The sequence below is a fragment of the Eptatretus burgeri genome, chromosome 2, assembly GCF_056783735.1.
Source record: "Eptatretus burgeri isolate ZD-2024b chromosome 2, Ebu_testis_v1, whole genome shotgun sequence".
Lineage (NCBI taxonomy): Eukaryota > Metazoa > Chordata > Myxini > Myxiniformes > Myxinidae > Eptatretus > Eptatretus burgeri.
The window spans coordinates 51,563,140-51,590,827 of NC_140962.1; the positions used below are offsets into that span (position 1 = coordinate 51,563,140).

Here is a 27,688-nt window from a genome sequence, read left to right on the forward strand (position 1 = left end):
ATTTGACCTTGGGGTCAAATATGTTTGACCCGAGGCACTAACCATGAATGTCAAGGCCAATCGCCACCAAAAATTAATCAGCTGAGCGCCAGACCATGAACTATATTCCCATGAAGTTTGAAGACGATCCGATCAAAATTACTCAAAAAATAAGGGTTTCGTCGACTCCCCTGATTTGCGACAAAGTGACCTTGACCTTTGACCTTGACCTTCAAAATTTTGTGCACTGAAAGGGACCTCTATAGGCCTCTGATATGCGAAGTTACAAAAATTTCCAATGATAACTGTGCTCTGCAGAATTTTTTATTCGTGATTACAGACAAACAACAAAAAAAACAAAAAAAACAAAAAAAAAACATACAAGCTGACTAACATATCTTGCAAAAACTTCGTTTTGGCAAGATAATAAAAAAATAACAACCCAACAACTCAATATTGAATTTTTGCGACTTCCGACTGGTTTTGTACTGGAGGGTCACATATGTATACTGATCTCAAAACAAGAGGGTGCCACTTTGGCACCTTTGGGGAATTTTCTTCATTGCCATTTGAAAAAGGGAACATTTGAGCGATTATCGACATTTTGTCGACTCGTCTAAAATATTTTTTTATGAATTAGTAGTACCTATGTCCAAATTAGTAAGACTATTTACAGCCTGTTACCATATATTGTTACGGATTTGGAAACCTTGTGCACACAAACAGCCAGAATCCCAGCAGCTTAGTTATTTCAATAAGTATGTGTTTATACTTAGAATCCCTCCTTCTGTCTAATTCCTTCTGAATTTCGTGTGTGCGCTATGAGTTATTTTTTAGTTAGGTTTTTACAACAACAACAACTACTACTACATCCACTACAACAACGCCACTGTCCCGCACTCGACCCGGTCGCCATTGCCCACGTATTTTTGGCTGAGGGAGTGGGTGGAGCCTCCGTTGCTTCGGATCGAGGCTCCGCCCTAAGGAAGGGCATGGACCGTTTCCTCCAGTGAATGAGCGAAGGGCGAGCATGACACGCACACCCCAGCCAATCGGGAGGTGACCACGAGTCATCTGACAACCCCTCGTCCAATCAGGAGGCGAGTGGCGAGGAGAAGAGACCCCTCCTACCTCAGAAGAGTAGAGTGGTTGTGAGGACCAGGGTTCGGCAGAGAGGAGATCGTGGCGATTGCCGAGCGATCTGTCGTCGTGACTGAGTGGTTGTCGACGAGGGCTCTGCAGACGGTCGTGGTTGGAGCAGTCTGCGGTCCTTTAGAGGGCAAGTCTGGTGACTGAGCAGCCAGGGTCGTGGGCCATGGACTTCGGGTCATGGGTTTGAGTCCCACCATGGTGGTTCGGCTCGGTGTACACGTACCCTGGCCCGGCTCTACCGACTAAAGACCCACGGGTCCAGTTTATTTTGTGTGTGTGTGTGTGTGTGTGTGTGTGTGTGTCCGTGGGCCCCGTCTGTAAGTAGAAATTGTGTAAGTGCTTTCCTTTGCTTCTACATTACATTTCTTTATTCATGATAACTCTGCTCTGTGTCTCCCTCCCCGATTATTCCTTGTAAAATAAACCCCTGTTAAATGTACCAGTTCGTTATTCGTGCTTTCCTTCATTGGCCTAGCAAGGTGCGTATTGAGAAATAGTAAAGCCGTTCGGGCCGGTAAATTGTTCATTTGGTCCGGCGTAGCTTTGGTAACTTCCGTTCGGTTACGCCGCATCCGAGTCGGCGATAGCGACACAATTCGGACAAAGTCGGTCGAGGATGTGGTTTTCACCAGTGGTTAGATGACGTGGGTATTTAGGTATATTGAAATTAGGCAATTAACGCTACCCCACAGAGTCATAATATTGGCGACCACGGTCCGCTAAGGGACCCGTGAACTCTCAGACTTACCCGAGAGTCACGACCTAAATCTCGGGTGCTCGGTGGGAGACAACTCCACTGCTCCACCTCGTGGTCGTTTATCGCCACTGAACCCCATCCCACAACAATATTACATAGAAATTTATGATAAAATCATCCAGGAGCAGAATAATGCACTTTATATCACAATTTGTTGTGAATAGCAAATAATATCGGTTTAACCTAGAATATGCGCCAGTAGATAATAAACAACTTGCATATATATATATACATACAGTAGACGAGGCGTAAGTCGGCAGTGTGTAACTCGTCACTTCGCCAAAGTCGGCAGCGTCAAAAAGTCCCGAATTTATCTCATGTTAAGTCCCTATGAATAAAGGGTCATCCCTCTGCAAGTCGTCATCTCTAAGTCGTCACTTCGTCTAAGTCGTCAGATTTTGTCCGTTCCCACGTAATGGAAACTCAAGTAAATTACCACTCCTAACTCGTCACACGGAACTGCTGCCTCGTGAGAAGCCCGATTTCATGGAATTGTGATGCTCGCTCATTGGTTTACACCGCCAGTGATAGGCTATTTATAACTGCGTACACACGTTGATCGCACTGCAGGCAGGACAATGGCGACTAAGCGTAAGCTTACAACTAAAACCTACTAAGAAAAATACGACATTATCTAGTTTTGCGAGGCAAACTCACTGATGAAGAAAACAGCCATAGCTGAGAAGTTGGACATCAAACGGCAGACATTGAACGATATCTTGAAGAATAAGGGCAAGATATTTGGACAAGTGGAGAAGATCACGAGGCCGGTGGTAAGTGTGAAACGCGTGAAATGTGCGTCCTTTGAAGATGTCGATGACGCGCTCATCATCTGGTTTCGGCAAATGTCGGCTCAGCCAAATATTCGGTTGGACGGTGAAATGTTGCTGCTGAAGGCACGTAAATTCGCTGCGGACCTCGGGCATGATGATGCAGAGACCTTGCCGATGCACTGGATAGACAGATTCAAAGTGAGGTGGGGAATCGGCAAGGTCAAGAAGTGCGGCGAATCAGGCAGCGTGGATTCGGCAGTGGTGCACGACTGGAAGGATGGCAAATTGAAAGACATCTTGGAAAGGTATCAGCTTCGGGACGTGTACAATTCCTATGAGACTGGGCTTTTCTGGCAGATGCTGCCAGAAAATTCTCTGGGGCTCGTTGGTCAATCCCATCATGGTGATAAGCAGGCGAAGTTGTTGTCTTACAGTTGTTCATTATCTTTACTTTTGATAAACTGATTCATGAATTCCATCTTTGCTTGATCACTTTCCAACTCACCAATGAACCCCCACCTATGCCCCGAGGATTGTGTTTTCCTTTTGGTACAATAGCCGGCTCTCACACATACGCGTAAAGTCAGGTCAGGTTCGATCAGGTCAGGTTCGATCTGTGACCTGCTACAGGTACCATGTAAACCTGTACTAACCTGTTCCATGGTCAGGTTGTTGGCGACTAAACCGTCTCCCCAACCAGGTTTTCTGGTGAGGAGGGTGTTTGGATATGGACACCCAGCAGGATTAAAAACAAAACCTGTCAAAGGGCGGAGGAGCTCCTTGTGAGCCAACGGCCATCCATATCTAGTGCCCAACTGTGTCTGCGGACGTCCTCCTGCAATTGGGTTACTTTTTATTAGGAGGTTAGTGGCAGGATTTGCACTCCGGCCACCGTAAAACCTTTCATTCCGCAAAACGCAAAAACGCAAAAAAATCTGAAAATCCACTCCGTGGGAGTACCTCCTGTGCAGCTTCCCTTCGCAGGGCAGCTCACCGGATGACGGGATTGGGGTAAAGCCTTCGGGACCCCCAATCTTTGATGATAGGAGGGAAACCACGGGGTAACATCCCTGGGTCAGATTGCGGGACAGTGTGTCGGAGTGGTGCTGAGGTGTCGTCCACCAGACGGCGGTCTCCTTGGGTTAACCTGAGGCGGTCCCTTCGGGTGGGTGCCTGGAATGTCCTATCCCTAAGAGATGATGATCACCTGTCTCTGTTATCATCTGAGCTCAAGCGTTTGGACATCGGGATTGCAGCTCTCTCTGAGGTTCGGAGACCGGATTGCGGCGAGATAATGGTGGGTGGTTACACCTACTATTGGTATGGTCGCTGTGATGGTTACCATACCCAAGGAGTTTCTGTAGCTGTGTCCAATAAGCTGACCCCAATGATAATTGAGGTAACACCGGTCAACGAGCGTATGATGAGATTAAGGATTCGTCACTCCTTAGGTGTCATTTCCCTGGTCTCTGTTTATGCTCCGACTGAGGCGAGTGATCTCACAGAGAAGGATGCATTCTATGCCACGCTCGAGTCTGTGGTTGATCGGTGCCCCAGACGAGATACACTTCTAGTCTTGGGGGATTTCAATGCATCGACTGGAACTGATAGGAATGGTTATGAGGTGTGTGTTGGTCCCCATGGATCAGGAACTGTGAACCAGAATAGCACTAAGTTCCTTGACTTTGCAAGAAGTCATGGACTTAGGGTGGCTGGTTCATGGTTTCAGCCCCCACAAGCTCATCGCTGGACTTGGTATTCCAACGCTGGCGGTGTGGCAAAGGAGATTGACCATGTCCTCATTGACGGTCATTGGAGGATGCTCCAGAACTGCAGGGTCTACCGGAGTGCTCAGTTCCTCAATACTGACCACAGGCTTGTTGTAGCAACTCTAAAGCTGCACCTTAAATCCTGGAGAATGGTACCATCCCAGACTAGCCTGGATGTTGGCAAGCTCAGGGATGAGAGAGTAGCTGAGGAGTTTGCGAACAGGCTAAGTGGACACTTGGGGGGTCTGGGGGCTTTGGGGGGTCCTGAAGAGTTGTGGAGCGCCTTCAAGACCACCGTCCTTGATGTTGCCGGTGGATGTCTTGGAGCTCACTGTAGGGCAAAGAAGAATTTTGTCTCTCAAGGGACACTGGATACTATTGACCAGAGTCGCAGGGCCAGGCTGAATGGCAGAGCTGAGCTGTTCAGGGAGCTGAGGCGTAAAACTGTACGTGCACTGAGGGTGGACAAGGAGGCCTATGTGCGAGGAATCTGTGAGGGGGTAGAGCATCACCTGTGGACAGGTGATTCTCGTCCCGCTTACAGGGGAATTCGCGCATTACGTTCATCCAAGCCCATCCCTCGGAGCACTGCAATTCGAGCAGAGAGTGGTAGGCTCTTGACAGAGGAGTCTGAAGTGAAGGCCCGCTGGGCCGGTTACTTTGAGCGGTTGTACCAGGCTGATCCCCCAGCTGTCGAGTTGGACGTCAAGGGTGTTACAATCCCTGTTGCTGACCCTCGAATCAACTGTGGTCCACCTTCGCTTGTGGAACCACGGGCTGCGGTGAACCAGTTGAAACGGGGCAAAGCTCCAGGGATCTGTGGCATCCATGCCGAACTTCTCAAGGCTGGTGGAAATGCTGCACTCGTCTCGTTGCATGCAGTTTTGTGCTCTGCCTGGAACACAGGCATCATCCCAACTGACTGGAAGAGGGGCCTTGTTGTCCCTCTCTGGAAAGGGAAGGGTGATCGCCAAGACTGCAACAACTACCGAGGGGTGACGCTGCTCTCAGTGCCGGGTAAGGTCTTTGCTCGGATAATTCTTGATAGGGTTGGCCACCATCTGCTTGAGCACCAGCGTCCAGAGCAGTCAGGCTTTACACCAAAGAGGTCAACGATTGACCGTATCCTTGCCCTTTGTGTCCTCACCAAACACAGACGAGAGTTTCGGCAGGGGCTGCTTGCAGCCTATGTTGATCTCTGTAAAGCGTTCGATTCAGTGAATCGGGATGTCCTCTGGAGGATTCTTGGTCTTCGTGGGGTGCCACCAAAACTGATCGATCTGATGTCTGAACTCTGCTCTGGTACTGAGAGTGCTGTGAAGTGTGGTGGTACCATCTCTGACTTATTTCCAGTTGTTACTGGAGTTCGTCAGGGATGTGTACTGGCCCCCACACTTTTCAGCACTTGTATGGACTGGATTTTAGGGAGGATGTCGGAGAGATCAAGTTGCGGTGCATCGTTTGGGAATGTCAAGATCTCGGACCTTGATTTTGCAGATGATGCAGTCATCTTTGCGGAGACTTTAGACATCCTTTTGGGGGCCCTCGAGGTGCTGAATGAGGAGTCGGAGCCGCTGTGATTACGGGTTTCTTGGGTCAAAACTAAGATCCAGGCTTTCGGTGACATCTTGGATGCTGCTGTCCTGTCTGTGTCTGTTTGTGGTGAGGATGTTGAGGTCGTGGAGAGATTCACTTACCTTGGCAGTGATATTCATGTCTCTGCTGGCTGCGAGTTCGAGGTCAATAGACGTCTGGGTCGGGCCTGGGGAGTCATGGATTCACTGGATCATGGGGTGTGGCGCTGCCGGTACCTGTGCGGGAGGACGAAAGTCCGAGTCTTCAGGTCCTTGGTACTTCCAGTCTTGCTCTATGGATGCGAGACCTGGACTCTGACCAAGGATCTGAGACGGAGACTTAATTCCTTTGGTACCAGGTCTCTTCGGAGAATCCTTGGCTATCGCTGGTCGGATTTTGTGTCCAACGAGCGGTTGCTGAGAGAGACTCGGATGAGATTTGTTACCTGCATAGTCCGTGAGCGTCAGTTGCGGCTGTATGGGCATGTGGCTCGTTTTCCTGACGCTGATCCTGCTCACCAGATTCTCTCAGCGAGGGAGTCTCATGAGTGGAAGAGGCCAGTGGGCCGACCACGTGCCTCGTGGTTGCAGCCGGTTGACCATCATCTCAAGGAGATGGGGATGGGCCTGGCATCTGCCTGGGGGATGGCCAGACGGAGGCCCCTGGAGTACCGGCGGAAAGTGGACGCAGCGACGCGCTGTTCTGGCACATGCTCCCATACCTGACCTGACCTGACACATACGTGTCCAGGCCACGCGCGACTTCATCCTTCACCCCACAGTCATCATGAATGTTCGCATACGCGTAAGTCGTCACATTTCTAAGTCGTCACTTTTTTCTCGGTCCCGATGGTGACGACTTACGCCTACTCTACTGTATGTATGTATGTATGTATGTATGTGTGTGTATATATATATATATATATATATATATATATATATATATATAGATATATATATATATATATATATATATATATATATATATATATATATATATAGATATATATATATATATCTCAGATGCTTAATTCATGGTACACCCATGATGACAATTGGTGAAAATACATAGATTACAGTACACATTGAAATAAACATGAATGTATACTCCTGTAACATAAAATGCAATATTTTATCTGTGATAATTTTGAACCATATCACATATTTATTCTTCTGTCTCTTTCTTATTCCAGATTGACTTGAAACAAGGCATCCAATGAAGCAGAAGGGTGTCTCTTCAACTGTGGAAAATCAAAAGAAAATCTTATCTCTGCCAAGCCCCACCGCTCTCTCATATACTCAGCAGCAAAATCCGTGGTGATGGGTTGCATGTAGAACTAGAGCATAGACTAGATTACTTTTCTGTCTTTTTTCTCCTCCTCACTCAAATTAAGTTAAGTTTCCGGTCATTATTTGTCCCATTTTAATTTGTTTATTTTCTCACCTACATATTACTGTGTTCCAAGTTCGGTTTTGTTTCAAAAATCGTGCTATTTTGTGAATTTTTGTCGACCTTGTCTGACCGGGTTCCTTGAGGCCTACCCATCCTTCCCCTCGAGGTGTACAATCGTTTTTATTTGTAATCTCTCTCCATTACCTTCACTTCCGATTTTCCCTACTTTCCCAACACCCCCATCCCTCCCAACTAAATATGCTGTTTCTTGTCTTCAATTTAAAAGAAAACCCCCTCCCAAAAAACAAACTTCCTTTCTTCCTGCATACCCATGAGTCATGATCCTTCTTCTTCTTCCTCCTCTGCTGGCACACCATCTTTCTTCGACTTGAGCTGACCCACTCTCACCATTACCTTCACGATTTCTTCCTACAATCTTCCATTCCCGAATCTTACCTAATCTTCAAAAATCCATCAAAAAATAGTAATTTTCCTTGTATCCTTCCGAATGATACACCTCCTGTAACCACGTGTCTCTCTATCCTCTTACTGATACTTTTCATTGATCCATCAGCTTCATTCTGCATTTACAGTTCCAAATTCACCATACACCTCCACAATTTTAACTCAACCTTCCCTTTTCCGAATGTTACGCAATCCTTATTTAAGATAAATAAATAAATAAATTCACTTTTGACTGTGCACCTCCCAGAGCCACGTGCTTCTTCCGTAACCACGCAATCTGTTTTCACCCTCCGTGTTTACCGATCCAAATTCACCATTCACCTCAATATTTTCTACAACCTTTCCTTTACCTAATCTCATGATAACTCTCACAAAAACATAATCATAATAATAAAAACGATCTCTTATAATACTTCATCTTCCTCCTTCACACGTGTGGTTCTCATTACTGTATCATAATTCACTTCTCTTCTCCAATTTCAACAGACTGCTCTCAATTCGACCTTTCCTTCATAACGTGCCTAAAAAAATCTAAATGTTACAGCGTTTCTTCTCTCCATTCTCTTAATTCGCCTTAATTGCATCCCTCAATAACTGTCTTTAATCGCATTTCTGACCGACAAATTAAAAAAAAACTAAGCTTGCTATGAGTGTTCGCTTTCCATCAACCATTCTTTTTTTCCAACTTTAGTGCCAACTCACCCCTCCCTCTCAAAGCAACCATCACACTCTTCTCCCCCCCAAGCTTCTCTCTCACCTTTCTCAAAAACTCCCCCCTCAGCTCTCTCCCTCAACTCTCCCCACTCACCCTTCTCCCACCATTCACACTCCTCACTCACCATTGTCAAAGTCCTCCTCCCCTCACATCCACAAACCTTCCTCCTTCCCCTGCCCTTTCACCTCCATCCCATCACTCCACCTCCTCAAATTCTCAACTGCCTTCTGCCCCCTCTCTTGCCCCCACTCTCCCCCAGCACCACAGAGCCTTTTCTCCTCCTCATCCGGCAACCTCCCCGAGCTATTCTGCAATTCACCACACTCTTTCAACAACTCTACTGACCTCCCTCTCTTCCCTTGTCCTACCCTCCCTCTCCACTCAAGGCCTCCTCCTCTCCCTCATCATTAACAGTGTGGACCTCAAATATCCGGGGCCTTCACTCAAACCCTACAGATCTTTCCATTCAGGTTGCCACTGACAAACCAAACATAATCTGCCGAACAGAAACTTTCCTCCCTCGAGACGTCTCTGACTCCCAAGTATCTCTCCCTGGTTACTCCCTCCTCGGGTATGACAGACATGAGCCTTGTCCTGGTGGAGGAGTTGCTCTCTTCATCAAAGACTCTATTCCTCCCTTTCCATGCACTGCCCCCACTCCCCCAGTAATACCTCTGGCTGCAGCTTCCCCTCCACTCCCACCTCATGTTTATATGTGCACTGTACCGTCCACCAAACAGTAATGGCTCCATTTACACGTCACTGTCCGAAAACATGGACCAACTTCTATCTTCTCATATGTGTTGACTTAAATTCTCATCATGCCAGTTGGCTAGGTGTGGGTACCTCTCTCACCTGTTATGGCACTTCAGCAAAAGACTTCTGCAACTCATTGGGACTGACTCAATCGGTCAATTTCCCAACACGGATCTCAACCAATGGTACTCTATCTCTTCGGGATCTGATTTTGACAAATTTCCCTGAAAATATCTGCTTTTCTTCCTCCGCTCCAATCGGTTCTTCTGACCACGTTCTTGTCAAAGTGGACATCTCTCTGGCTGTTATCAGAGAACCACCTCAGCGCCGTCGAGTCTGGCATTTCACTCAAGCCGACAGGCAGGGTCTCCAAGCAGCCATCAAACTTCTAGACTGGTCTCACATCGCTACTTTCTCCAACATGAACTCATCCTGGAAATTCTTTCCAAGAACTTGCTCTCTCTCATGCACAGATTTATCCCATCTTGTCTTCAGTTGTCCTCCCCTTCCTCCCACCCATGGTTCACTGAAGCTTGGGGCAAAGCAGTTGTCCTGAACCAAATTGCCTTTGCCTCATGGAAAGCAAACACAACTGAGGGTAATTTCAGTTCCTTCCATAAAGCTCGGAACAAGTGTGTATCTAACCTCAGGACAGCCAGAAAACAACATCTTTCTGAGCTCAAGTCTGAACTCTCAAACCTCTCTCCTTCCACCAAATCCTGGTGGCATCTGATCAAATCTGGTTCTGGTGTATGTTCCCCCTCCATCCCCTCCCTCATCTCAAATGTCCGCACTGCTGATACCGCACGTGAAAAGGCTGAATGCCTAAACTTGGTGTTTGCATCAAAATCTTGAATCAGAAACCCATTGCTTTCTGTATACACCTCACCCGGTCGCAAGCAACTGTCCCTGGACTCTGTGTCATTTTCTCCTGACAAGGTGGAGAGCTTGCTGTCGAACCTCAACTCAGATTCTGCAACAGGTCCAGACGGCATCAGTCCATGTGTCCTAAAAACCTGCTCCTCTGCTCTTGCTCACCCTCTCTCTGTTCTATTGACCCTCTCATTTGCTCAAGGTCATCTGCCATCTGATTGGAAATCAGCAAACATTATTGCCCTGCATAAAAAAAGGAGGAAAAACAGATCCCTGCAACTACAGACCAATCAGCCTTCTCGCAATCATCAGCAAGGTTGTGGACTCCATTATCCATTCAGACATTAAATCGTTCTTCTTCTCCAATGGCTTGATTTCCAATCATCAATTTGGTTTCAGACCAGGTCACTCCACCCTGGATATGCTTCTTCTGCTCTACCAACAATGGATGGAGGTCCTCAATCAGAGCCTCAATCATGAAATCAGAGCCATATCCCAAGACATATCGTGTGCTTTTGACACGGTCTGGTACTCTGCCCTACTCACCAAACTCTCTTTCTATGGTATCCAAGGCCATCTCCACTCTTGGCTCGCAGACTTCCTCTCCTGTCACAGTCAACGCATGGCCCTAAATGGAGTTCTTTCATCCCCTCTTCATTCCAGGCTGGAGTTACTCAAGGCATTGTTCTGGGCCCCGTTCTTTTTCTGGTTTTCATCAATGATCTCTCCGACTCTCTGGAAAATCCTCTTTATCTCTTGGCTGATGACTCCACCCTCTGCCGTACCATCGGTCATCCCTCAGACCGGCAAGCAACAGCTTCTTCACTCTCTGCAGATCTGGCTAAAATCACAAACTGGTCCAACACGTGGACCATGTCTTTCAATCCTGACAAATCTCATACTCGCACAATGTCTCTCCGAAAGGACCGTTTAGAACCACCCCCCCCCCCGCCATCTACTTTCACAACAATCCTCTGGAAGAAGTCCTTTCTTTAAAGCTTCTGGGTCTCACTATCTGCCATGATCTTTCCTGGGAAAGCCATATTTCCAACCTGGCCTCGAAAGCCAGTCGCCGACTGGGAATCCTCCATCGTGCAAAGTCCTTCCTTGGCCCACCTGAGCTCCTGACCACATACAAAGCCTTCATCCGCAGCCTGATGGAGTACTGCTCTCCCCTCTGGGCTGGTGCTCCTGCCTCTCACCTTTCTTGGCTTCACACTGTGGAAACCAATGCATTTCGGATCATTGGTATGCCCCACGATGAGACCGAGTCTTTGGGCCTCTCACTCTCTCACCGCAGGCAGGTCGGTGGTCTTTCTGTCTTCTACAGTCTCCTCTCCGGTCTCGCCCCCCTGCTCTGTCTGGGATTTGTCCCCACCACATTTCCGCAGGGCACTCAAGGTCCGCCAACAACCCCCTTTAGGTAAAACTACCAAAACCACAAATCACTGCTCACCTTCACCGTTTCATTCCTCCTTTTTTCCCACCTTTGGAATAAACTTCCTCATTGTTCAATCCCATTCTTCCCTCCAGGCCTTCAAAACAGCTGTTCACCACCACCTCTTAAATCCCCCATCCAAATCCTCGATCTTTTCTAACCCGTTAATCCACCCAAAACCCACCTCCTTCAAATTCCCTGCTTTCCTTCCTGAAAGTCCCTGTAATGTCCATCTTGTGTACCCCATGTTCCCCGCCTCATCCCTCTCCCTTCCACATATCTCCGAATGGCTCTGTTCCCCACTGTTTTGGCCTTCCCACTCCCGCCCCTCTTGACTCATGCCCTCCCTTGCTGTGCGTTGTGTGTTCGCTCTCATATGAACCTCGACAAGGTATGCAAAAACAAACAAACAAAAAAAACATTTTCTAGCTGTCTGTCTAACCCCCTCTTCACACCCCACCTCCGGCAGTGTATAGAAATATTTGGTAAGATGTCACTCTCCACCCCCTCCTTGCTCTACCCCCTTCCTCGATTGCTCTCCCCTCCCTCCATCATCTCCTCTTCCCTCCGTACTCTCCTCTTCCCTCTATACTCTCCTCTTCCCTCCATACTCTCCTCTCCTCTTCCCTCCATACTGTCCTCTCTCCCTCCTATCCTCTCCTCTGCCCTCCATCCTATCCTCTCCCTCCCTCCCTCCTATCCTCTCCTCTGCCCTCCATCCTATCCTCTCCTCTGCCCCCTCCTCCCCTCTCCGTTCTGTCCTCTCCTCTGCCCTCCGTCCTCTCCTCTGCCCTCCGTCCTCTCCTCTGCCCTCCGTCCTCTCCTCTGCCCTCCGTCCTCTCCTCTGCCCTCCGTCCTCTCCTCTGCCCTCCGTCCTCTCCTCTGCCCTCCACCCTCCGTCCTCTCCTCTCCCCTCTTCTCCCCTGCCCTCCGTCCTCTCCTCTCCCCTCCGTCCTCTCCTCTCCCCTCTCTCCTCTCCTCTCCCCTCTCTCCTCTCCTCTCCCCTCTCTCCTCTCCTCTCCCCTCCGTCCTGCTCCCACCTCTCCTCTCCCCTCTGTTCCATCCTCTCCTCTCCCCTCTGTCCCGTCCTCTCCTCTCCCCTCCGTCCCGTCCTCTCCTCTCCCCCCCGTCCCGTCCTCTCCTCTCCTCTCCCCCGCGTCCCGTCCTCTCCTCTCCCTCCGTCCCGTCCTCTCCTCTCCCTCCGTCCCGTCCTCTCCCCTCCCTCCGTCCCGTCCTCTCCCCTCCCTCCGTCCTCTCCTCTCCCCTCCCCTCCGTCATCTCCTCTCCCTCCCCTCCGTCATCTCCTCTCCCCTCCCCTCCGTCCTCTCCTCTCCCTCCCTCCTCTCCTCTCCCCTCCCTCCGTCCTCTCCTCTCCCCTCCCCTCCGTCCTCTCCCCTCCGTCCTCTCCCCTCCGTCCCGTCCTCTCCTCTCCTCTCCCCCGCCCCGTCCTCTCCTCTCTCTCCCCGCGTCCCGTCCTCTCCTCTCCTCTCCCTTCGTCCCGTCCTCTCCTCTCCCTCCGTCCCGTCCTCTCCTCTCCCTCCGTCCCGTCCTCTCCCCTCCCTGCGTCCCGTCCTCTCCCCTCCCTCCGTCCCGTCCTCTCCCCTCCCTCCGTCCCGTCCTCTCCCCTCCCTCCGTCCCGTCCTCTCCTCCCTCCGTCCCGTCCTCTCCCTCCCTCCGTCCCGTCCTCTCCCTCCCTCCGTCCCGTCCTCTCCTCCCTCCGTCCCGTCCTCTCCCCTCCCTCCGTCCCGTCCTCTCCCTCCCTCCGTCCCGTCCTCTCCCCTCCCTCCGTCCCGTCCTCTCCCCTCCCTCCGTCCTCTCCTCTCCCCTCCCCTCCGTCCTCTCCTCTCCCCTCCCTCCTCTCCTCTCCTCTCCCCTCCCCTCCGTCCTCTCCTCTCCCCTCCCTCCTCTCCTCTCCCCTCCCCTCCGTCCTCTCCTCTCCCCTCCCCTCCGTCCTCTCCCCTCCGTCCCGTCCTCTCCTCTCCCCCCCCTCCCGTCCTCTCCTCTCCTCTCCCTCCGTCCCGTCCTCTCCCCTCTCCCTCCGTCCCGTCCTCTCCTCTCCCTCCGTCCCGTCCTCTCCCTCCCTCCGTCCCGTCCTCTCCCCTCCGTCCTCTCCTCTCCCCTCCCCTCCGTCCTCTCCTCTCCCTCCCTCCTCTCCTCTCTCCCTCCTCCTCTCCTCTCCCCTCCCCTCCGTCCTCTCCTCTCCCCTCCCCTCCCTCCTCTCCTCTCCCCTCCCCTCCGTCCTCTCCTCTCCCCTCCGTCCTCTCCTCTCCCCTCCCCTCCCCTCCGTCCTCTCCTCTCCCCTCCCCTCCGTCCTCTCCTCTCCCTCCCCTCCGTCCTCTCCTCTCCCCTCCCCTCCGTCCTCTCCTCTCCCCTCCCCTCCGTCCTCTCCTCTCCCCTCCCTCCTCTCCTCTCCCCTCCCCTCCGTCCTCTCCTCTCCCCTCCCCTCCGTCCTCTCCTCTCTCCCCTCCGTCCTCTCCTCTCCCCTCCCCTCCGTCCTCTCCTCTCCCCTCCCCTCCGTCCTCTCCTCTCCCCTCCCCTCCGTCCTCTCCTCTCCCCTCCCCTCAGTCCTCTCCTCTCCCCTCCCCTCCGTCCTCTCCTCTCCCCTCCCCTCCATCCTCTCCTCTCCCCTCCTTCCTCTCCTCTCCCTCCATGCTCTCCTCTCCCCTCTGTCCTCTCCTATCCTCTCCCAAAGTCCGTACGTCCTCTCCTCTCCTGTCCTCCCCGCAGCGAAGCGACAGGTTGCATTTGCTAGTTCTTTTATAAAATACATGCAAGATAATTTGCTTTCAAAAAATACAGACCCTTCCGAATAATATGATAGTGATAAGATTCAAATAAACAATGACCAAGATGGCCTAAGGAACTTTTTTGTGTGGAAGAGCCAAATTAAATGAAAACCTAAGTAGTTGCTGTACAAAGAGCCAATTGCACAATTTAAACACACAATTAACATAGCCTACTTCATTGTGGAAGTATTCCATTTTCTGTTCAAGCAAAGCTCAGGCAATGACCTACTCTTTATTAAAGATTTGGAATTCTAGAAAATTTTCAGTAAAAACTAAAATGGGTGTGTTCTGCACAACTGGGGTGTGTTCAGTTACCAAGTTGATTGGAGAGCGCTCGCCAAGTGGCTTAAGCACCCAAGGAAGCACTCCATTCAAACCCTTAAGGAACGGCTGGCTTGGCAAGTGCTAGCTATCTGCTTGGTAAATGAACACATTCTAGTTGTGCAGCTTTTCTAATTCTGTTCTTACACAGATGGACTGATTGAAAGATATCTTCACCAATCAAACTCAATAAAACTAGACTCAGGAATACAAGCAACAACATCCATTCCATGCCACAAGCCTGTTCATGCTGGACAAGCCATAGATAGGCTCTGGGACAAGCCTGGTAGCAATAAACAACAGCAAGGTGAGTAGGTAGGTCGTTGGTTCTAAATTAAATTAATTTCACCACAAAATTACAACCCATGGTCATTTGTAAATATATTTCATAAAAAATATTGCAATATTTTGAATTAAGTGTTTGGCTTGTTTATTTTATCTTTGTATGTATGTTTGCACCAATAAACGTTGAGGCTCTGTGAGCCACATTGGTATCGTAGTAGAGCTAGATACACATACTTGCTGCGAAGCTGCCTAGCCTGGGTGTGAATCCAGACCCAAATCTGAACAATTTCCCTGGTGTTTCACGGGCAGGGTGATTCATCAGTATGTGTGCCGTTCCTCGGATGGACGTTAAACTGGGTGTCCCATCTGCCGACATGAGTTTGTGGACGTTAAAGATCACACGGTGTTCTTCATGAAGAGTCGGCGAGCTTTTACCGGCACCATCAACAAATTTCAAATTTCTGCCCAAACTACAGAGGGCATTTCAACAGCAGCACAGCAGCCACACCCTCAGCCAATGATGCTACACATTAAAGAACAGAAGATGGGTGACAGAGAAATGTGGGAAATAATAAAATCCTAAATGGCACGTGAGAAAAATGTGGAAAATCCATGGTCTGTGGCACATTAACTTGAATTAATCTTGATTACAATGTCCACATATGCTCAACTACAAAGGAAGTATACAAAAGTGACATTAGGCCAAAAAAAAAAAAAATGTTGCATTGGCGTAACCCGCCCGACCCTAAAAATTCCGCCGACCCTACGTTTTTTTTTTGTTTTTTTGCTATCGATTTCAAGTATCTTGTTGATTGCGATCGCGATCGCAAAAACCCGGAAGTGTTTCGGACAGAACCCGCCGACAAAAAGGGTGGTACTCGAGCCGGGGGAGATTTTGGGAGGGATTTATTAGGATTTATTAAATTTTTGGATTTATTATCCAAAAATTTTGGGATTTATTAGGAAAAAAAAAAAAAAAAAAAGATCCCGACCGACCAACCCTATTTTTCAGTGACCCGTTACGCCAATGCAACATTTTTTTTTTTTGGCCTTATGTACATTGATATAAACACACCAGGGTTTTTTTGATGCTTTTGATTATTGTTTACAATATCGTATGTATTTCTATGATTTTTCACCATAAAAAATTAAGTTTCTCCAAAGTTGCACGCGTGCACATGTGGTTTGTTTTGCCGCGATCATATTTTCAAACAAAGTCGGGTGAATTTCAAATTGAATTTCACTTTGACTGAGCTGTTGAGAGATTGTTCGATGGAATTTTATTCAATCCTGCATTTCGTGCCAGCCATTGAGACGGAGATCGAGAGCGACGCTCGTTTGAAGCAGCTGCGATTGACGGACACATCACACACAAAATAAGACACCATAGTGAATCGTTTATTTGTATTTCAACCTAATCTCAACTTTTTTTTTTTTTCGTAATTTACAACATCCCATTTTTTCCCTTGTCAGATTTAGTTTTCTGTTTCAAGTCACCAATTCCATGAATTCTGTCCATTTTCGGTGATTGGGGAAAATCACTGGCTCTTCATAGTTAGGCAATGACAAAGAAACCAGTGTGGCCAGTTTTCAATCTATTAATATTTTGGTTGATAATTTTTTTATTTCCCATTAAACTTTTGTGGGAGTAGCTTACAATTCTCGTCAAATTCCAAGTTTCTCCTTCCAAAATTGCAATTCTTGTCGATGACCACAATTTTGGCAGAAGAAAGACATATAGTATCTGATTATCATGGGCTGCAGACAACACCAATATCCAAAGTACCAAAAAGCACAAAAGTTAATTCATTTCTCGATACTGTAAAATTGAAGTAGGAAGAAACAAAGTAACTTGAAGGAAGGAACAAAGAAGTAAGTTTTAGGAAAGTTAATTTCGTTTTCAAAAACACTATCAGTAATTTCAATAGTATGGTAGCGAGTTGGTGACAGCACTAATGAGGGCATATTTTTATGCTGTCGAGATTTTTGAGAATTGAGCACATTAATCAAATTATTATTGTGTCGATGGGTCTGCTAATGGGGACCCACTGTGCTGAAGCAATGTGCTTTGTGAATGGCCAAATATAAAGGAAATGAGCTCAAGAGATTAGCATGGAGTGGCACCCCACTCCTACTCCGACCCTCAGTCGGAATGCAAGTCCTGCTGGTCTCTTGAAGCCATTTCTAACAAATAATGTCCCCCCCCCCCAGGGATTAACCAGATTGGGCCGAAACAGTATGGGCACATGTGCGAGATAATGGCGGGTTATCAGGTGACATGTGTAATTAATCCGTTGAACCCTGAGCTCCTTGGACATTCGGCTCCCCCACCCTGGGCTCCCTAGAGAAAAATCCAGCCGCTCGGGTATATGGAGGCTTGGATAACAGCTGGTAAAACGGACGCTAGGGGTTAAGGGGTTCAGGAATAACATTTTATTCAAAGTAAAGACCACAAGATAACACAAATGGAGAATCCCAAGATGAAACGGCAGACCAAAACAGCGAAAAAAGAAAAAAACTAGAATGGCATTTGGTATAGTGCATACCTCCACCATGCTGAACTGTTTACATTTTGTATCCCACTGATCGGCCAGATCTGCTGACCAAACCCAAATCTAATTCTTGTCATCTAACAAACTCATCCACCAAGTTTTGTCAAAATCCATCCACAATCATGCTGTATATAATTTTTGGCCCCATTTTTCATTGGTGAAGAATCACTGATAAAAATCAATTTTTTTATCGTATCTGGATCCGGATCTTCACCAAAATTGAATCAATTCGACCTTTTGGCCTATGTTGACCTCAAAAAGAATTGGTGGTTGAATTCATTGACCTGATGTGCAAATCCTCTTCAAACTTCAAGTCAATCAGATGAAAATTGATGATTTTAGAAATTTGATAAAAGTTGTCAACCTTTGGCCAATGTTGGCCTTTTGACCTCAACATCAATAGCTTTCTTGCTTATGACCAACTATCATTTCGTGAAGTTCGGTTTCAAATTGTGACTTTCAGGCGATTGACATACAGACAGACAGAATAACACATAACACATGAGACCAACCAATATCCTTTAAAAATCTTCAATTTTTACGAGTAAAACAGAGACAGGGGTGAAAACATGATATCTGTCCATCGCAGATGGCGTAGGTAACTAGAGAGTTCAAAGAAGACGATACCACACGCAGGCATATGCAGTACTCTACCCTCAGACCCCGCTATTCACAGATTCGTTATTCGTGGACCCCATGTATTCGCGGACCAATCGCAAACTGTCAACCATGTTTCGTCCGAATCCATCCAACCTTTTTGAGATATCGTGCTCACAGACAAACAGGGGTATTCGTGGGTCATAAAGTGTGACCTGCTTCGACATTCATACATTAGTAGTTATTTTTGTTTTTTCTGAAACAATTCAAGACTGCTCTCCGAAATCCACATGGGGAATTGGAAATCAGCAAACATCACAGCATTACATAAAAAGGTGCAAAAACGTATCCCCTTAACCACATCCCAATTGGCTTCCTGTACTTCCAATCATCAGCAAGGTCATGGAATACATCATCGCAGTTGACCTAAAATTATTCATTTTCTCCAACTGCCTGAACTCAGATCATCAATTTGGAATCAGAACAGGTTACTACCTTGGATATATTGCCTCTACTCTCCCAACAATGGAGGGAAGCTCTCAATGTCAGACATGAGATCAGCCTTGAGACATATCTCAAGCTTTTGATGCAGTCTGGCATCCTGCCTTTCTCTCCAAACTGTCTGCCTATTGGATCCAAGGCCAACTCCACTCTTGGATTACTGACTTCCTCCCCTCTTGTCAGAGTGTGGCTCTCCACGGAACCCTTTCATCTGCTCTCCCTGTCAAGGCACAAGTGCCCCAAGGCAGTGTTCTGGGCCCAGTCCTATTCCTCGTCTTCATCAATGATCTCACTGCCTCCCTGAAAAATCTTCTTTATCTCTTTGCTGATGACTCCACTCTCTGCCATGACATATCTCACCCTTCTGACAGACAGGCCGCAGCCTCTATCCTCTCCTTAGACCTTGACAAAAATCATAAACTGGGCAAACACAATTTTGCTTAGGTATCCATGTTGTCCACTTTTTGTGTTTTGCTTTTTCCCTCATCATTACCTGCATCCTTTGTTTGTCTGTCTCTGCCCACTTTCTCTCTCTGCACTGCTGTTGTTGTTTCTCCTTTCTCCTGGTATTCCCTTTGTTATGTTGTGTCCTGATTTGTAGTGTGTAATCGCTCTTCCACGAGCCGAGACCATGTCAAATAAATAAATAAATAAATTTAAACAATGCCCCGACATTTGCATTTTTCAGGAACGTATCCCCCACAAATAGCGGGGTCCGACAGCACTTCAACTTTTTATAAAATAATGATTTTAACAATCGTTAAAAAAAACATTAAATCCGGAAGTTTATTGCTTTTGATGTAGTCCAGTAGCAGTCCTGAATACCACCCTTATACACCACCCCATTGAACCTTTATTTAAATTGAAGCATTGCAAAACTGGAGGTTCTTGGGAGTATTATGACAGACGATTTGTGTTTTACTGTCTTCAAGTGTATAATTAAATTTGAATGAAATAAAGATTGTAAAATTTCATGAAATATAAATTAATTCCGACATTTTCCGCAGTGTCAATTACATCACCCTATCCAACACGTTACATTAGTTATTCGTGCCTGTTGTTTGTGTCCTTTATAACGTCCTTAAAAATAATAAGTCTCCTGTTTGGAATGATTTTAAATTTTGTTTGATTGCCAGGCATGCAGATAGAGTAAAAATATTATCTCACTCATCTCTGCACATGTGCAATCGGGACAAATTCAAAGCCAAAGTACGGTTTAAACAGCAGGCTTGTCTGCCTATTAATTCTCAGATTTGTGTTCAAAATATAACATTCAATTGAAATAAGTTGTTCCTCGATCATAAACTGAGAAGACGGACATGAACTAATTGCTTAACCCCGCTTTTCGCTTTGCGTGCATGGGGTAATAAATATCATACACTTAAGGATACTGTAACATGAAAAGGACTGAATGCAAAATGATGGACCTATGGTGCCACAAGCACACAGCCATTTGATCACAATGGGGAGGGGGTGGAGGGACAGGTGAGGTCTTTCAAAGGTATGGGGATCAAAGGAGGTGTCCTCGGCAGGTCTATGGGAGCGAGCAGCACTGGCAGTGCTGAAGGCACAGCCAACCATGGCACTGAGAGAGGGAAAGAGAAGAGGAGAGGAGAGGAGAGGAGAGGAGAGGAGAGGAGAGGAGAGGAGAGGAGAGGAGAGGAGAGGAGAGGAGAGAGAGAGAGAGAGAGAGAGAGAGAGAGAGAGAGAGAGAGAGAGAGGAGAGGAGAGGAGAGGAGAGGAGAGGAGAGGAGAGAGAGAGGCAAAGAGGAGTGAAGCAGATCAAAGAGGAGAGAGGAGGGATTGCCTGTGTACAGCCTTTACTCCAATGAGCTCATTGCCCTTCTTCTTCCTCAGCTCGGTCTAACTCTTCCTGCCTCCATGCTTGGCCCATTTAATCACCTCCCTCACGGCCACACCCACAGCGCCATGTATTCCCACGCTCACAGCACGGCTCCACCCATGAAGGGACATGCAGTTGCCGTCACGCTCGTTGGTTGACGGCACGGCACTCCTCGAACCGTCACCGTTTATGGAGATGTTTTAAAAGCCACACATTGGACGCAAACGCATCAAAAATTCATTCTGGTCCTCACCTCACCTTGCCTGGTTACAAAGAGGACATGTATGAATTACACTTTCCTATCAAATGCCAATGTCAACCATACCACCCCTCACGGCATACACAAGAACAGGACAACTTCACTCCACTGGGTCCCTGGTTCCAAAAAAAGGTTCGAACCTATGTTAATATGTGGACTATCTTAACATGCGACCTAATATGTACCTCTTGAAATGCCATACTTTTTTTTACATGTTGATCCAGTATGACAAAATAGTCAGATAAAGTTTCACGAATGGAATAAAAGTCATCTTCTGATGTGAAGATGGTCCACAACTCTTTCTTTATCTCTGTGCATGAAGCAAAGTTTATCAAGGAATATAAGACTCTTAAAATACTTTTTGTTAAATGCCATGTTTGCCATCATCAATTTAATATTCTGTGGAAAATTTAACTTTGGTATCATCTTTGTTTATTACAACACTGCATATTAAGAAGGTGACAATATAATGAGTGCTGACTGATTTTTTTTAACCCATAACAAGCACAAATCAAAGCACAGAGTGAAAAGCAAGTACAGTTATATAAACAATTGGATGACTATTTCTCTTCCTCGAGAATTTTTGCAGGTAACCAAGATGGACCTTGAAAAGCACCCATTTTCACAACACATCACAAGGTATAATAAATCCCTCACTGTTTTGCAATGAATTGACAAAAAGTCTAACAAACCCCAAGGATCAAATTATTAAGGGCTCACCTCAAGTTTTCTATCAAGCTCTGCATCCGAAGCGACAATGAATTCATCTTCTTTTTTCCCTGTCACTTTAATTAGTTGCTGTTTGGTCTTCCAAAATTTCTGCTGCATTTTATTCATAACAGAGTTTTCTCCAGCAGTGCTATCGCAGAGATCCCATGCATTTTCACTGCATTAAAATTCACACAGCAAAGACTATAAATGAAAAAAAAATGCAATACTAAATAAAATTGACAATTTATTTATAATAACACCAATCAGTTGACTGAGAAAGAAAAGTACTTCAAAGATACTTACTAACTGTGAGTAGACATAATTGTTGTCTCCTAAACATTTAAACAGCATCTGAAAGACAAAATGCCAGAAAATAAAACATCCTATTCTGAAATCACCAGAAAAAAAAGTTCTGAGACATTGACTATTAAAGCTTTTAATTAATTATGGAGATAATTATGAAAAATGATCAGGATCACATTCAAAACCAGGCTGAATAATTTACGTTTTCCGCCTTTGTATCCCACTGATGATCCGGATGCAGATCCGGCCTTTCACCAAAATCGAATTAATTCGTCCTTGTCACACACACAACCTGTCCACCAAGTTTTGTCCAAATCCATCCGCAACTTTTTGAGATGTCGCGCTCACAGACAAACAGGGGTGAAAATATAACCTGCATCCACCTTCGGTGGCAGAGATAACAAGTAAAAAACAGAAGACATAAAATGTCATAGCCCCCGTTGTTTTAGTAATTTTGCTGAAAGGAGTTAAAGGGCGAGCCCATATCGATATACAACTAAAATGGCCACCAGTTTACCAGTCGACCATCTTTGATCAGATCGCAAAATAAAGTGAGCTACACGGGTAAGCCATCATATACTGTGCTTGTGCCAAGTTTGAACAAAATTGGACCATGCATTTATGAGAAATGGTTGGGGACACATTCAAGTAACAAAATGGCTACCAGTCGGCCATATTAGATCTGATCGCAAAATAAAGTGAGGTGCATGGGTATGCCATCATGTATTGTGCTTGTGCTAATGTTTGAACAAAATTGGATCATGCATGTCCGAGAAATGGTTGAGGATGTGTTTGACACCGGGTTTATTTTGTTTGTTTTTTTAACAACCAAAATCGCTGCCAGTCAGCCATCTTGGGTCTGATGTCAAGAAAAAATGACGTGTATACCATCATGTTTTGTCTTTGTGCTAAGTACGAATAAAATCGGTCCGTGCATGTCCGAGATATGGCTGCGGACGCACACATGCAAGTATGCACGCACGGACACGGAAATCGAGATCAAATCCATAAGCCCCCATTTTGGACCAAGTCCAATGGAGGACAATAATAATAAGGGTATTTCCACTAACCTCATTACATCTACTCTATCTTGCTATGACCTTGCAGACTGATCATGAAAGTTCATGCTATAAGTAACTGTTCTGCAAAGGAGGCAATCATCATCCCTGTGAAAATTCATGTGTTTATCTCTTATTAAATTCAGAACTGGTCTCTCTTGCTAGTTATTAAATATTACACACTTTGCCTCTTAATTACGGTCACAAAGGCTTTTAGATCTAATACAAATATTCTAAAAGTGTCATAACTATTAATCTGAATCAGTGTCTGAGGTGTACAACACTGTTGCTGCATGCTTTACTGTCACATAGACAAGCATCAGAGCATATCATCGTTCTGGCAATTCACCATCTGTGACTGCAGTTGCTCTTGAATCCACACTCAGAAAATAACAGAAGGGCTTCAGGAGCTGGGAGGGTCATCAGCTTCAGAACAAGGTGACTATTCTCATCCAATACCCATGCATTGTTGACAGGAGATGCTGATAGATACTGAATCGCCTCCAGTATACATCATGGACACCAAATAAAGGCATACATCACTTCAGTCGCAGAGACAATCTTTGTTGCATCTTTTCCGAGATCCTTTAGTCCATCCATCAATTAATTATGGATGTTTTATTGTTACGAATCTGGAAACCATTCCCATTCACACATACAGTTGACCCAAAGTTTAGTTATTTTGATAAGTTCGTGTTTATAGTTAGAATCCCTCCTTCTGTCTAATGGGAATTACATGTGTGGGCTACGAGTTATTTTATAGTCAGGTTTATTACATCCTCAACAAAAACAACAACAACGACAACGACACCACCCTCACTCGACCTGGTCGCCATTACGCACGTGTTCGGGACCACGGACGTGAGCGGAGGTTTAGTCACCTCAGAGCTGGCTCCACCTTAGCCAGATGGAGTGTTCAGCCCGACCAATGAAGGGCCGCCATGAGTCACCTGACAACTGACCGTCCAATCAGGAGGCGAATGGCGAGGAAAAGAAACCCCTCCCACCTCAAGAAGAGGGGTGTGGTGGTCAGGACGAGTGTGTTCTGCAGGATCGTGGCGATAGCAGTCTGTGGTCTTGGTCTCAATTAGCGGTCGTGGTTCGAGCGGTCTGCGGTCCTTTGTGGTAGCTCACCGTGGTGGTGGTGACCGAACAGTGTGGTGGTGCTCGAGCAGCCAGGGTTGTGGGCCGTGGACTTCGGGTCGTGGGTTCGAGTCCCACCATGGTGGTTTTTGGAGTCGGTGTGACCGCACGAGGCAGAACAGGTACCCCGGCCCAGCTCTACCGAATAAAGACCCATGGGTCCAGTTTCTTTTGTGTGTGTGTGTGTGTGTGTGTGTGTGTGTGTGTGTGTGTGTGTGTGTGTGTGTGTGTGTGTGTGTATCCGTGGGCCCCGTCTGTAAGTAGAAATTGTGTAAGTGCTTTCCTTTGCTTGTACATTACATTTCTTTATTCGTGATAACTCTGCTCTGTGTCTCCCTCCCCGATTATTCGTTGTAAATTAAAACCCCTGTTAAATGTACCAGCTCGTTTTCTGTGCTTTCCTTCATTGGCCGAGCATGGTGCGTATTGAGAATTAGTAAGGCCGTTCGTGCCGTAAATTGTTAATTTGGTGCGGCGCGGCTTTGGTAACTTCCGCTCGGTTACGCTGGATCCAAGTCGGTGATCGCGACTCGATTCGGACAAAGTCGGCCGAGGGTGTGGATTCCCCAGTAGTTGGACGATGTGAGTATTTAGGTATATTGAAATTAGGCAATTAACCCTACCCCACGCCGTCAAAATATTGGCGACCATGGTCTGCAAAGGGACCCGTGAACTCTCGGACTTATCCGAGAGTCACGACCTAAATTCCAGGTGTTCGGTGGGAGACGACTCCACTGCTCCACCAAGTGGTCATTTATCGCCGCCGAACCCCGGCCCACAACACTATGACAGCCTTCATCCACTTTTCTTTTCCCATCCCACTAAATGCTGATGTTGAGTCACAGCTGCGAGCTGACAGCTCGGGGACATCATGATGGTATCCGCTAACTACTCTGACGGCTTTTCTTATGACATGGAATCCACCGGACAGGTGTCATGATTGGAATCATCTCATGAGATACATCGAGTCATGATTTCAACACTTCATTCACATAGAAGTTTTCAGTAAGAGAATATTTTACCTGAAAAATACTTACAGCAATACAGGAAAATCACTTTTATGCACATCACAGTTACGTTACAAGAAAGTAAAAACAGCAAGAATGAGGAATAACATGCCCACCACATCATTGTCAACATGGAAATTAATTTTGCTCAGAATAGAGTAAAGCGTTTGATTTGTTTAAAAAACAACAACAGTGAAACCTTTGATGTCAAGGCTGACATGAGGTCTGGTTCATGTCAGAAACAAGAATACAGCTAAGACCTTGACTCGTTCCTCCACCTAATTCTCTCGATCTATCGTTTTCTGCGTATCTCCTCTCCTCTCCCCTCTCTCTCGCTCTCCTTTATTCCCCCTCTTTCCATAATTTCTATTTTTACCACTTGTGTGTCTGTTGATGTTCTTATATTTGGAAGAAAAAAAATCAGAATTCAGCTCATTTATGTCTTCTTCCTTTGTTTGAACATATTGAAGGTCAAATTTGTGAAGTAGATCCTACATTGAGGTCATCAATCATTTTACTTTGACTATTTCAAATTAATTTTATCAGCATTAATTACATGTCACAAAATAAGAGAGTGAAATATTCTTTATACCAACCTTTTTGGTAAAAAAAAAAAAGAGATATTATCCAAGTCCAGACTTAAATCAAAATCTGCATATCAATGCATACATGTATATATATATATATATATATATATATATATATATATATATATATATATATATATATATATATGTTCTTGTGGGCCGGGTATCGGCGGCGAGCACGACCGCAAGATGGAGCAGTAGAGTCGGCTCTACCGAACACCCGGAATCTAGATCGTACCTTTCCGATAACTCCAAAGGTACGGGTCCCTTACAGGACCGTGAATCGTCAATAATTCAACCGCGTGGGACAGGGTTATTTGCCAAACTTCAAAATACCTGGAGGCCCACGTGGCGAGTTACCGAGGAATTCACACCCTCGGCGGAGCTCGAACGGGACGAGCCGTTGCCGTGCTCGACCCGTGCGTAACCCGAGCGGATGGTTACCGAGGTCCCGTCGATCCAAATACACAACTACGGCAGCAACAGCCTTTTTAATCACCCAACACGCACCGTGCTAAACCAATGAAGGAAAGGACAAGGACGAGCTGAAACATTCAACAATAGGAGTATTTATTAACAATAATTATTGTTTATAATGTTTATAATTACAATAAAACAATAATCATTGTTATACAAGTCTGAAGATGACGATGGTTCACGAGCGGTATTTGACGATATAGATCGTTTCAGAAGTCAAAGATGAGACAATGTGATAATGTTTGACCAAGTTATAAAAATGATCAGCATGATGTGGTACGAGTGACAGGCTATTAGTTGCAAAATGTCGAAAACCCGGTTTCGTTCAACAACTTTCAAAATTTGACCTTTGCATAACCTTTAAAAGTCACAAAACAATGTTGTGGACATTAAAATAAGGAAACAGGATACGTGTTAAAGCTTATTGGAGTTAGTTCGTCGAAGAAGGTCGAAAACCCGGTTCGATTCCCACAAATTTGAAAATTTGACCATTGTGAACTTTAAAGGTCAAAGGTCAAGGATTATGACCTTTGGTGCAAAACTTCCTTGGGAACATTCCAGGAACAATATAACGTCATTATAGGCTTTATGGCATTTCGCACTCCTCGGATTATCCATACTTTGATGAAATCAGCGCAAAAACAAACTTGAAGGGGGCGCCACGGGCAAGGTGTTCGAGATGGAGCAAAATAGTTTCAAGACTTTAAGTGGGGAATGACCTCAAGATTATGCATAAAAAATATTGTCATCCTAGCTCTCAAAGTTTTGGCGGTCGTATGATTTTATGTCAAAATTCGAAATTTTCTAAGTTCGTGACCTTGCGACCTTGACCTTAGGACGAAAAAAAAAAAAATCGAGCTCCGTGGGGCTAAGCAGGTGCCATTGGGCTAACCAAATACCGAAACCCCTGCCAGATTCGACAAACCCCTCGGAGAAGATGGATCTTTCTGTCAAAATTCGCAATTTTCTAAGTTCGTGACCTTGTGACGAAAAATAAAAATCGAGCTCCGTGGGGCCATGCAGGTGCCATTGGGCTAACCAAATACCGAAACCCCTGCCAGATTCGACAAACCCCCTAGAAGAAAATGCAAATTGAAATCGGCTACCCCCTAAAAACACAATTCGCAATTTTCTAAGTTCGTGACCTTGTGGCCTTGACCTTGGGATGAAAATGAAAAATCGAGCTCTGTGGGGTTAGGCAGGTGCCATTGGGCTAACCAAATACCGAAACCCCTGCCAGATTCGACAAACCCCTCAGACAAGAAGAAAAATTTTTATGTCAAAATTCGCAATTTTCTAAGTTCGTGACCTTGTGACTTTGACCTTGGGACGAAAATGAAAAAAAAAAAAAAAAAAAAAAAAAAAAATCGAGCTCCGTGGGGCTATGCAGGTGCCATTGGGCTAACCAAATACCAAAATCCCTGTCAGATTCGACAAACCCCCGAGGAGAAGATGCAAATTGAAATCGGCTACCCCCTAAAAACACATGGTTTTTGGGCGTGGCTCCGCCCATAATGGGCGCACCACGCCCATTTTCAGGAAAACACAACTCGATGATGATATAAACCTCCCTCCAAAATTTTATCAAGATCGGATCAAAACCCATGGAGCTAT

General features: G+C 46.2%; 1 protein-coding gene across 8 annotated transcripts in view; it reads right to left on the bottom strand.

Annotated features, from left to right (window-relative positions):
- Positions 1 to 27,688, bottom strand: part of LOC147032039 (islet cell autoantigen 1-like) — a 146,479-nt gene that overhangs the window by 97,124 nt on the left and 21,667 nt on the right. For 6 of the 8 annotated variants that reach the window (XM_085869319.1, XM_085869314.1, XM_085869316.1 and 3 more), the window contains exons 2-3: positions 21,803 to 21,850; positions 21,509 to 21,674 (exon numbers count right to left, since the gene is read on the bottom strand). In XM_085869319.1, the coding sequence (XP_085725445.1) occupies positions 21,509 to 21,674; positions 21,803 to 21,819 (183 nt within the window). In that variant the 5' untranslated portion in view covers positions 21,820 to 21,850. Of the gene's footprint in view, positions 1 to 21,508; positions 21,701 to 21,802; positions 21,851 to 27,688 lie in introns of all 8 variants that reach the window. The other 2 variants (XM_085869318.1, XM_085869321.1) reach the window with 2 other exon arrangements.